General features: G+C 43.3%; 1 protein-coding gene across 8 annotated transcripts in view; it reads right to left on the bottom strand.

Annotated features, from left to right (window-relative positions):
* Positions 1 to 12,458, bottom strand: part of LOC139273219 (protein sel-1 homolog 1-like) — a 125,727-nt gene that overhangs the window by 16,642 nt on the left and 96,627 nt on the right. For 7 of the 8 annotated variants that reach the window (XM_070889824.1, XM_070889831.1, XM_070889828.1 and 4 more), the window contains one exon: positions 11,461 to 11,538. The exons of the other annotated variant lie outside the window; for it this stretch is intronic. In XM_070889824.1, the coding sequence (XP_070745925.1) occupies positions 11,461 to 11,538 (78 nt within the window). The remainder of the gene's footprint in view (positions 1 to 11,460; positions 11,539 to 12,458) is intronic. 8 annotated transcript variants of the gene reach the window in all.

The following is a 12,458-nucleotide window of genomic DNA, read 5'->3' as shown; positions in this document are numbered from 1 at the left end:
AAATAGTGTATCCTCTGACTCACCATGAGCATATGCAGGGTATAACATATTTAGAAAATATAGAGGGGGAAAAAGGGGAGGTGGCATACCTGTACTTATTAGGAATAACATAATGGCAGTCGAAAAAAGTGACACAGCTATCAACAAGACAAAAACAGAATCCATGTGCAGAAAGTTAAAAGATAAAAGATAATAAAGGATCAATCACACGATCAGGTGTAGTCTACAGACTACGTAATAGTGGAAGGGAGCCGGAGGAAGAAATATGCAAACAAATTAGGGAAATGAGAAAAAACATAGAATAATAATCATGGGGGATTTCAACAACCCTGATATTAATTAGACAGAAGAGACAGATAAAAGGGATAAGGGAATGGAGTTCTTACACTGTGTACAGGACTCTTTTTTAACACAATATGTAAAAAACCCAACAAGGGAAGATTTGCTATTGGATCTAGTAATGGGGAATGAACCAGAGCAGATAAGAGAAGTAAAAGTAGGGGAACATGTAGGTAATAGGGACCATAATATAATATGCTTTAAGACAATAATTAAGAAAGACAAAGATCAGAGTAATAGATTGAAGATAAGTTAATTTTGAGGAGCTGAGAATAGAACTTTGGAAAATAAAATGGACAACGACATTGGCAAACCGTGACACACAACAGCAATGGGAAACGGTGTTCAACAGAGACCAGGAAAAATATATTCCACTAAAGAACAAGAACAAGCTAAACACTAATGAGACATCGTGGATGAATAAAGCCACAAGAGAAAAGCTGAGAGTAAGGAAAGAGGCATACACAAAAGAAAAAGACTTGGATTTATATAGTGCCTTTCATGACCATCGAACGTCTCAAAACGCTTTACAACCAATGAAGAACTTTTGGAGTGCCGTCACTGTTGTAATGGAGGAAACGCGGCCAATTTGCACACAGCAAGCTCCCACAAGCAGCAATGCTATAATATGTTTTTATGTTATGTTAATTGAGGAGTAAATATTGGCCAGGACACTGGGGATAACTCCCCTACTCTTCTTCGAGATAGTGCCATGGGATCTTTTATGTCCACTTGAGACTGCAGACAGGGCCTCTATTTCACGTCTCATCTGAAAGACAGCATCTCCGACAGTGCAGCACTCCCTCAGTAATGCACTGGAGTATCAGCCTAGATTTTTTTTTATGCTCGAGTCCCAAGAGAGGAACTTGAACCCACAACCTTCTGACTCATTGGCAAGAGTACTCCCCACTGAGCCACGGCTGACATTAAGTACATGGACAGCAGGGGAGAATATGGAGAGAAGTCAAAAAACAATGAGGAAGGCAAAGAGGAACTATGAAAATAAATTATCAAGGAACATAAAACAAATGGGTATGATCTGATAACCATTACAGAGACGTGGTTGCAAGGTGACCAGGACTGGGAATTAAATATTCGGGGGTACTTGGCTATCCGGAAGGACAGACAGAAAGGAAAAGGAGGTGGGATAGCTCTATTGATAAAGGATGGAATCACTGCAATAGTAAGAAACAATATTGGCTCAAATGATCAGGATGTTGAAACAGTTTGGGTGGAGATAAGGAATAATAAGAGGAAAAAGTCACTGATGGGCGTAGTCGATAGGCCTCCTAACAGTAGCAACTCTGTTGGTGGGAGCATAAACCAGAAAATAGTGGGGGCTTGTAAAAAGGGAACAGCAATAATCATGGGTGATTTTAACCTCCATATTGATTGGACAAATCAAATTGGTTAGGGTCGCCTTGAGGAGGAGTTCATAGAGTACATAAGGGACGGGCTCCTTGAGCAGTATGTAACGGAACCAACCAGGGGACAGGCTATCTTAGATCTGGTCCTGTGTAATGAGACAGGATTAATAAACAATCTCCTGGTGAAGGATCCCCTTGGAATGAGTGATCATAGCATGATTGAATTTCAAATTCAGATGGAGGGTAAGAAAGTTGGATCTCTAACCAGCGTACTAAGCTTAAATAAAGGAGACTATGAAGGTATGAGGGCAGAGTTGGCTAAAGTGGACTGGGAAAATAGATTGAAGTGCAGGACGGTTGATGAACAGTGGTATACATTTAAAGAGATATTTCACAACTCTCAAGAAAAATATATTCCAGTGAGGAGGAAAGGTGTAAGAGAAAAGGTAGCCATCAGTGGCTAACTAAAGAAATAAAGGACGGTATCCGATTAAAAACAAGGGCATACAAAGTGGCCAAAACTAGTGGGAGGACAGAAGACTGGGAAACTTTTAAAAGCCAGCAAAGAATGACTAAAAAAATGATTAAGAAAGGGAAGATAGACTATGAAAGTAAACTAGTACAAAATATAAAAACAGATAGCAAGAGTTTCTATAGGTATATAAAAAGGAAAAGAGTGGCTAAAGTAAATGTTGGTCCCTTAGAGGACGAGACCGGGGAATTAGTAATGGGGAACATGGAGATGGCAAAAACTCTGAACAAATATTTTGTATCAGTCTTTACGGTAGAGGACACTAACAATATTCCAACAGTGGATAGTCAAGGGGCTATAGGGGGGGAGGAACTTAACACAATCACAATCACGAAGGAGGTGGTACTCAGTAAGATAATAGGACTAAAGATAAATCCCCTGGTCCTGATGGCTTGCATCCTAGGATCTTAAGAGAAATAGTGGCAGGGATTGTGGATGCATTGGTTGTAATTTACCAAAATTCCCTGGATTCTGGGAAGGTCCCAGCAGATTGGAAAACTGCAAATGTAACGCTCCTATTTAAAAAAGGAGGCAGACAAAAAAAAAGCAAACTATAGTCCAGTTCGCCTAACATCTGTGGTTGGGAAAATGTTAGAGTCCCTTATTAAAGAAGCAGTAGCAGGACATTTGGAAAAGCAAAATTCAGTCAGGCAGAGTCAGCATGGATTTATGAAGGGGAAGTCATGTTTGATAAATTTGCTGGAGTTCTTTGAGGATGTAACAAACAGGGTGGATAAAGGGGAACCAGTGAATGTGGTGTATTTGGACTTCCAGAAGGCATTTGACAAGGTGCCACATAAAAGGTTACTGCACAAGATAAAAGTTCACTGGGTTGGGGGTAATATATTAGCATGGATAGAGGATTGGCTAACTAACAGAAAACAGAGAGTCGGAATAAATGGTTCATTCTCTGGTTGGCAACCAGTAACTAGTGGGGTGCCGCAGGGATCAGTGCTGGGACCCCAACTATTTACAATCTATATTAACGACTTGGAAGAAGGGACTGAGTGTAACGTAGTCAAGTTTGCTGATGATACAAAGATGGGAGGAAAAGCAATATGTGAGGAGGACACAAAAAATTTGCAAAAGGACATAGACAGGCTAAGTGAGTGGGCAAAAATTTGGCAGTGGAGTATAATGTTGGAAAGTGTGAGGCCATGCACTTTGGCAGAAAAAATCAAAGAGCAAGTTATTATTTAAATGGAGAAAGATTGCAAAGTGCCGCAGTACAACGGGACCTGGAGATACTTGTGCATGAAACACAAAAGGTTAGTATGCAGGTACAGCAAATGATCAGGAAGGCCAATGGTATTTTGGCCTTTACTGCAAAGGGGATGGAGTATAAAAGCAGGAAAGTCTTGCAACAGCTATACAAGGTATTGGTGAGGCCACACCTGGAATACTGCATGCAGTTTTGGTTTCCATATTTACGAAAGGATATACTTGCTTTGGAGGCACTTCAGGGAAGGTTCACTTGGTTGATTCTGGGGATGAGGCGGTTGACTTATGAGGAAAGGTTGAGTAGGTTGGGCCTCTACTCATTGGAGTTCAGAAGAATGAGAGGTGATCTTATCGAAACATATAAGATTATGAGGGGGCTTGACAAGGTGGATGCAGAGAGGATATTTCCACTGATGGGGGAGACTAGAACTAGACAGCATGATCTTAGAATAAGGGGTCACCCATTTAAAAGAGAGATGAGGAGAAATTTCTTCTCTCAGAGGGTTGTAAATCTGTGGAATTTGCTGTCTCGGAGAGCTGTGGAAGCTGGGACATTGAATAAATTTAAGACAGAAATAGACAGTTTCTTGAGCGATAAGTGGATTAGGGGTCATGGGGAGCAGGCGGGGAAGTGGAGCTGAGTCCATGATCAGATCAGTCATGATCTTATTGAATGGCGGAGCAGGCTCGAGGGGTTGAATAGCCTACTCCTGTTCCTGTTTCTTATGTTCTTATGTTCTAAAATAGTAAAATATTTTACAGGCATATAACTAAAAAAAAATCAAGGTCAGGATGGGAATAGGGTCACTAAAGGATGGACAAGGTAATACCACAGACAGCGAGAGAGAGATGGCAGAGATATTAAATAATTACTTTTCTTCAGTATTTATCAGGGAGATAGAACAGGCGAAGATGACATTGAATGATGAGATTAGTAATGAGATAACTGCATTTAAAATAAAATGAGGAGATATATTAAATAAACTAATCAAACTCAAAGAGGATAAAAACCCTGGTCCGAATGGATTGCATCTACACATTTTAAAAGAATCCACGGAAGAGATAGTAGAGGCATTACTACATATATTCAATAATTTGTTGGAAAAAGGTGTAGTGCCGGAGGACTGGCGAATAGCGAACGTAATACATAACGTAATTTAAGAAGGGAGCTGGAACATGCCCTGGGAACTATAGATCAGTCAGCTTAACATCGGTGGTATGAAAAATAATGGACCCCCTACTAAAGGAGAAAATGGAAGAACATCTAGAAATCCAAAATATAATAATAAATAGTCAGCATGGATTTCAAAAGGGAAAGTTTTGCTTGAATAACCTCATTGAATTTTTTTGGAGGGGGGGATCGGGGGATAGTCAATACTGAATTGGACTGCAACAAATTACAAGATATCAATAAACTTGCAGAATGAGCATATAATTGGCAAATGAAATTCAATACAGATAAATGTGAGGTATTACATTTTGGTAAGAAAAATAGGGAGGTCGCATATTACTTGGAAAATAAGAATCTAAATCGGGTAGAGCAGCAAAGGGATCTCAGAGTACAAGGGTAATGCAGTCGATGTAATTTATCTAGATTTTCAAAAGGCCTTCGATAAGGTACCACATAATAGACAAATGAATAAGGTCACTGAATGCAGAGTCAGGGGACAAGTCGCAGAATGGATAGCTAGCTAGCTTCAAGACAGAAAGCAGAGAGTAGGGTGAAAGCGGAGCTATTCAGAGTGGCAGAAGGTGGGAAGTGCTGGGACCTCCGTTGTTCACAATTTATCTTAACGATTTAGACTTTGTAATCAAAAAGACAATTTCTAAATTTGCGGACAACACCAAATTTGTGGGGGCGGGGGGAGGGGCGGATAATCAATACTGAAGAGGACTGCAACAAATTACAAGGAGATATCAATAAATGTGCAGAATGGGCATATAATTGGCAAATTAAATTCAATACAGATAAATGTGAGGTATTACATTTTGGTATGAAAAATAGGAAGATTGCATATTACTTGGAAAATAAGAAGCTAAATTGGGTAGAGCAGCAAAGGGATCTCAGAGTACAAACACACAAATCACTAAAAATAGATTGCTTGTGCTTTCAGTTGGTCAGACGAGCCGAGTCTGAATGGAGTTGGAAGATGGACTCTGGAGGAAGGAGAAGGGGCTCGGTTACATGGTCAGAGTGGATCAATTAAAGGATGTTAAAAAAACATTGAAAACAAAATGCAGGCATGACAATTAAGTATGATCAAAGTAATGTTACAGAAAACTTTTACCGCAGGAAGGAAGTGGGAAATGTACCGGAAGGGTGCGCTATATAACAAACTATTCATCTATTATAGATGAATGACATAACAATAAAGTGCAACCCAAGATAACTTAAATGAGGAGACATGCCTCACAGATGTGATGGTAGTGGTTACATCGTATTAACTGCACAGAAACAGACCACTAGGCCCACAGGTTCATGCCGGTGTTTATACTCCTCTGACACCAGTTCTGAAGAAAAGTCATCGTCCTGAAACGTTACTTCTGTTTCTGTCTTCACAGATGCTGCCTGACCTGCTGAGTATTTTCAGCATTCTCTGTTGTCCTCTCATTCTTCTTCATCGAATCTCATCAACATATCCTTCTATTCCTTTCTCCCTCATGTGTTTATCTAGCTTCACCTTAAATGCATCTATGCTATTTGCCTCAACTACCTCTTGTGATAGTGAGTTTCACATTTTAACCTCTTTCTGAGTAAAGAAGTTTCTCCTGAATCCGAGTGTATAAAAGGAGTTGTAGAAATTTAAGTGCATTTCAACATGCAGATCCAAAATTTCCCATTCTTTATAAACATGTTGATCTGGTTAAGTACTAATAATTCTTGTGCTGTTACGAAAGTCACAATATAGTTGAGGAATGAATAACTTGATCAAATATCCTGTAATCAGAGCTATTCCCAGAACTGCAATATATTTTTAAGCCCTCACCCCAACTTCATTCCACATTAAAAAATACCTTCCAACTCTATCAAACTCAAAATCAAGAGAGGGAAGAAAAAAGACCAAGATTTTTGTTCCCGTCTTTCCCCATTTTTTTACAACATCCACAAGCATTGTAAGCAGTGGAATAAATATTTCTAAAAAATTGCTGGATAAAATGATTTCAGCAAGTCCACAACAGCCCTTTCAGCAATGGAAATGAGTATCACCGTTGCACCAATAACAGATCAGATGTGTGTCGAAAAGAGACTGACTTCCATGGATGAACTTCCTTTTTCAACTGTCCTTCCCAAATTCCCCACACAGACACACCTCAAACCAAGTTTTATGACTAGCTTGGAAGAATACTGTTAAGTATCGAATAACTCCACGAGGCTGAGTACGGTGAGCTTGTTCAGGCATGACCTTACTCCAGTTTATTTACTTTCAAAGTGAGGATTCAACATGGCTGCCAACATTATATACACGGCTTGCACGTGTCTGCCGTGACCATTAGGACTCCGACAGTCGCGCCCTCCGGTGGCAGGTAAAACCCAGTTAACATACATAACATTATTCCCCCCAAAGTCCTTGGTACGAGTTTTATTTACAAGTTGAGACGGTCCGGGGCCTTCCGCTCCCTGCTTGATCTTCTCAATTCGAACCCAAGCTTGGGTGAGTTAGTAGGACCATTGCTGCATTGCGGAGCAGTCGGTCTGACAGGACTGTCGGGGTGGTAGGTTCGTCTTCGTGAATGACACAAGGGTCAACTGATGGTTGGATGTGTGTTGGTTGGTCGATGATGATGTCATCTTCAATTTGTTCTGGGTTGTCTGTGAATCGCAGTTTGGTTTGGTTGATGTGCCTCTTGCACATTTGGTCATTTAACAGTTTGACTACAAACACCCTGTTCCCCTCCTTGGCCAAAACTGTGCCAGCAACCCACTTTGGACCATGATCATAATTCAGAACAAACACAGGGTCATGAACAGCAATGTCATGTGATACAGCCGTGTGATCGTGGTACCATTGCTGCCGTTGCCTTCTGGTTTTGACACGATCATTGAGATCCGGGTGTACAAGGGAGAGCCTGGTTTTGAGGCCTCCCTTCATTAACAGCTCGGCAGGAGGGACCCCGGTGAGCGAGTGGGGTCTCGTCCAGTAATTGAGCAGAATGCGGGACAAACGGGTCTGTAGGGGGCCGTAAGTCACACGTTTTAGGCTCTGCTTAATGGTTTGGACAGCCCGCTCCACTTGACGGTTAGACACGGGTTTGAAAGGGGCAGACCTGACATACTTGATGCCGTTATGGATCATAAACTCGTGGAACTCCGAACTGGTGACACATGGTCCGTTGTCGCTGACAAGGACGTCGGGCAGGCCATGGGTGGCGAACATGGCCCGGAGGCTTTCAATAGTGGCTGTCAACGTGCTGGGTGACATGATTACGCATTCAATCCATTTGGAGTAAGCGTCCATTACAATTAAAACATTTTGCTGAGAAAGAGGCCGGCAAAGTTTATGTGGATCCTTGACCACGGTTTGGATGGCCATGACCACAGACTCAGCGGAGCCTCCACAGGTGCGTTACTCAGTTGCATACAAGTGTTGCACTGATGCACGCATGACTCCAAGTCCGAGTCAATGCCGGCCACCAAACGTGAGACCTGGCAAATGGCCTTCATCATGACAATGCCTGGATGGGTACTGTGTAAATCTCACACAAAAGTTTCCCTGCCTTTTTTTTGGCATAACAACACGATTATCCCATAACAGACAATCAAACTGAATAGACAATTCATCTTTGCGGCGGCTATAAGGCTTAATTTCATCCTGCATTTCCCTGGGAAAGGCAGACCAATTTCCAGTTAGGACATACCTTTTTATGCTCGACAGTACAGGATCCTGGCTGGTCCAGGGCCTAATTTGGCGAGTCGTGACAGGTGACCCCTCGCTCTCGAAGGCATTCATGAGCAGCAGCAAATCTGCGGGCTGCGGCATTTCCACCCCAGTTGTCGGCAATGGTAGCCGGCTAAGTGCATCAGCACAGTTTTCAGTGCCTGGTCTGTGGCGGATGACATAATCATAAGAGGATGTTATCAGTGCCCATCTTTGGATACGAGACGAGGCATTGGTGTTTATACCTTTGCTCTCAGAAAACAATGAAATGAGCGGCTTGTGGTCCGTTTCAGGCTCAAACCGAAGCCCAAACAGGTATTGGTGCATTTTCTTAACCCCATATACGCATGCTAAAACCTCTTTCTCGACCATACTATAGGATCTTTCAGCCTTGGACAGATTTCTGGATGCGTATGCAACTGGTTGGAGTTTGCCTGATACATTGGCTTGCTGGCGCACACAACCGACCCCATATGATGAGGGGTCGCAGGCTAGCGCTAACCGCTCACATGGGTCATAGTGTACCAGTAATTTATTGGAACATAGCAGATTCCTGGTCTTCTCAAAGGCTCTGTCTTGAGATTTGCCCCAAACCCAGTCGTTACCCTTTCTCAGCAACATGTGCAAGGTCTCTAGCCATGTGCTCAAACTAGGTAGAAAGTTACCGAAATAGTTGAGAAGACCCAAGAACGAACGCAGCTCTGTCATATTCTGGGGTCTGGGTGCATTCTTGATGGCCTCTGTCTTCGAGTCCGTAGGCCTGATGCCATCTGCTGCAATTTTTCTCCCCAGGAATTCGATTTCTAGTGCCATGAAAACGCACTTGGAGCATTTTAGCCTGAGTCCCACTCGGTCCAGACGACGAAGAACCTCTTCCAGGTTGTGCAGGTGTTCGGTGGTGTCGCGACCGGTGATCAGGATGTCATCTTGGAACACGACGGTTCTCGGGATGGACTTCAGCAAACTCTCCATGTTTCTCTAAAATATGGCTGCCGCCGAGCGAATTCCGAAAGGGCATCTGTGGTATATAAACAGTCCTTTGTGTGTGTTGATGTATGTCAGTTTTTTCGACAATTCGACCCCAGCTCCTGTGTCATGTAAGCGGAGGTCAGGTCCAATTTGGTGAATGACTTCCCCCCCACTAGTGTTGCAAACAGATCGTCAGCCTTGGGTAACAGGTACTGATCCTGTATTGAGACTCGGTTGATCATTACCTTGTAGTCGCCGCAGATCCTGATCGTGCCATCACTTTGCAACACTGAGACAATTGGACTGGCCCATTCGCTGAACTCGACTGGTGATATGATTCCTTCCCATTGAAGTCTGTCCAGTTTGATCTCAGTCTTCTCCCTCATCATGTATGGAACCGCCTGAGCCTTGTGATGGACGGGTCTTGCATCCGGGCCTAGGTGGATCTGCATCTTGGCTCCCGTAAAGTTGTCGATGCCTGGTTCGAACAACGAGGGAAACTTGCTCAGCACTTGAGCACACGAAGCGTTATCCACTGATGATAAGGTTTCAATATCGTTCCAGTTCCATTTAATTTTCTCAAGCCAACTCCTGCCGAACAGCGTTGGGCCATTGCCTGGAACGATCCACAACGATAAATCATGCACAGCTCCATCGTACCATACCTTTACTGCCGCGCTGTCAATGAATGGTATGAGCTCTTTGGTGCAGGTACGCAGCTTCGCATTGATTGGGCTCAGGTTGGGTCTTTTTGCTTTAGTGTCCCACAGCTTTCCGAAAGCCCTCTGGCTCATTATTGACTGGCTTGCACCCCCGTGTCCAATTCCATGGATACTGGAACCCCATTTAATTTAACTTCCAGCATTATCGCTGGAAGTGTACCTCATACACTTCTTCATCCTGTACCTCGGGTTGAGTTGCCTGTGCCACTTGATCCATGCTGAATCGATCATCCTCAGCCACGTGGTGTGTCGCAGCACGCTTGCTCAGTTGCGGACACATTCGCTGAAGGTGCCCATTGTTGCACAGCCTTTGCACACGTACTGCTTGAATTGGCATTGATGGGCCCGATGATAGCCCCCACAACGCCAACAAGGCGAGATTTGATTCACCCCCGATGGTGGACTTTTAGCAGTTACAGGTCGTACGAACACGGACGAGTCGGCCTGCCATGTGCAGCTCTGCCTGCCGACGATATTATTTTATGCACAGTACTTGTCAGTGAGTTTCGATGCTGGGAAGATATCTGTTTCGAGTTTTCGTCCATGGACATGCATGCCTGGGCGATCGTGATGGCCCTGCTCAGGTCTAGAAATTCAGCAGCCAGCAGCTTTCAAAGGATGACCTCGTGGCCAATGCCAAGCATGAAAAAAATCCCGCAGCATTTCCTCCAACGCAGCTTCGAAGTTGCACGGCCCAGTGAGACGTCTCAGGTCAGCAACAAATTCCACCATGTCCTGGCCCTCGGAGCGATTGTGTGTATAGAAACGATACCTCGCCGTGATGATGCTTTCCTTCGGATTAAAGTAGTTCCAAACCAGCGTACACAATTCATCGTAAGTCCTATCCGTTGGTCAAGTCGGTGAGAGTAGATTTTTGATAAGGCCATAAATCTTTGACCCATAAACGGTGAGGAGAACCACCCTGCATTTAATTGCGTTATCGGTTCCTTCCAATCCATTGGCTACGAAGTACTGGTCGAGGCAATCAGTGAAATCCTCCCACCCTTCCCCTTCCACGAATCTCTCCAAAATTCAAACAGACATGGTTGCGTGAAAGTTCGTATTTTTAATTCGTTGCCGATTGTTAAGTATCAAATAACTCCACGAGGCTAAGTACGGTGAGCTAGTTCAGGCATGACCTTACTCCAGTTTATTTACTCTCAAAGTGAGGATTCAACATGGCTGCCAACATTATATACACGGCTTGCATGTGTCTGCCAGTGACCATTAGGACTCTGACAGTCGCGCCCTCCGGTGGCAGGTAAAACCCAGTTAACATACATAACAACTGCATTTATTGCCATTACTACTGTTATTTAATATCTATGGTTGTGGTTCAGATTTTAGGAGCTGCATACATTGGAAAGTTGATGATCGAATTTGTTTCCATCAGACTAGAAGGTGATTATATGTGAACCATTTGCAAGGCTTACCCTTTTAGCTGCCATTCTAAAATACATTAGAGCAGTTTCATTGTTCTGAGCGATTATTTCATTCCCTTCAGAATACATCTAGAAAACAAAGTTACAGTTAAATGAAACAGTTTCTTCATTCAAGATAATTAAACGCTGAGGCGGAAGTAAGGCAGCGACATAGGGAGAGAGGAGATATGAAGGGGTTTAGCAGCTTTGAAAGTGTATAAGTCCCCAGGCCCGGATGAAATGTATGCCAGGCTGTTAAGCGAGGCCAAAGAGGAAATAGCAGCGGTTTGACCATCATTTTCCAATCCTCTCTGGCTTCAGGTGTGGTGCCATAGGACTGGAGGACTGCTAATGTGGTACCTTTGTTTAAGAAGGGAGAAAGGGATAGACCGAGTAACTACAGGCCAGTCAGCCGAACCTCAGTGGTGGGAAAATTATTGGAAAAAATCCTGAAGGATAAATCTACATTTAGAAAGACACGGATTAATCAGGGACAGTCAGCACGGATTTGTTGAGGGAAGGTCGTTTCTGACTAACTTGATTGAATTTTTCGAGGAGGTAACCAGGAGGGTCGATGAAGGCAGTGCATATGATGTAGTGTATATGGATTTTAGCAAAGCTTTCGATAAGGTCCCACATGGCAGACTGGTCACGAAAGTAAAAGCCCATGGAATTCGGGCAAAATGGCAAGTTGGATCCAAAATTGGCTCAGAGGCAGGAAGCAAAGGCTGATGGGTGTTTTGGTATTTGGAAGGATGTTTCCAGTGGGTTTCAGCAGGGCTCAGTACTGGGTCCCTTGCTTTTTGTGGTATACATCAATGATCGAGACTTGAATATAGGGGGTATGATTAAGGAGTTTGCAGATGATACAAAAATAGGTTGTGTGGTTGATAATGAAGAAGAAAGCTGTGGACTGCGGGAAGATATCAATCAACTGGTCAGGTGGGCAGAACAGTGGCAAATGGAATTTCATCCAGAGAAGTGTGAGGTAATGCATTTGGGGAGGGCTA

The sequence above is a fragment of the Pristiophorus japonicus genome, chromosome 9 (genome assembly GCF_044704955.1).
Source record: "Pristiophorus japonicus isolate sPriJap1 chromosome 9, sPriJap1.hap1, whole genome shotgun sequence".
Taxonomy (NCBI): Eukaryota; Metazoa; Chordata; class Chondrichthyes; family Pristiophoridae; genus Pristiophorus; species Pristiophorus japonicus.
The sequence above is the reverse complement of the archived record's forward strand: the minus strand, read 5'-3'. Positions and strand labels throughout refer to the sequence as shown.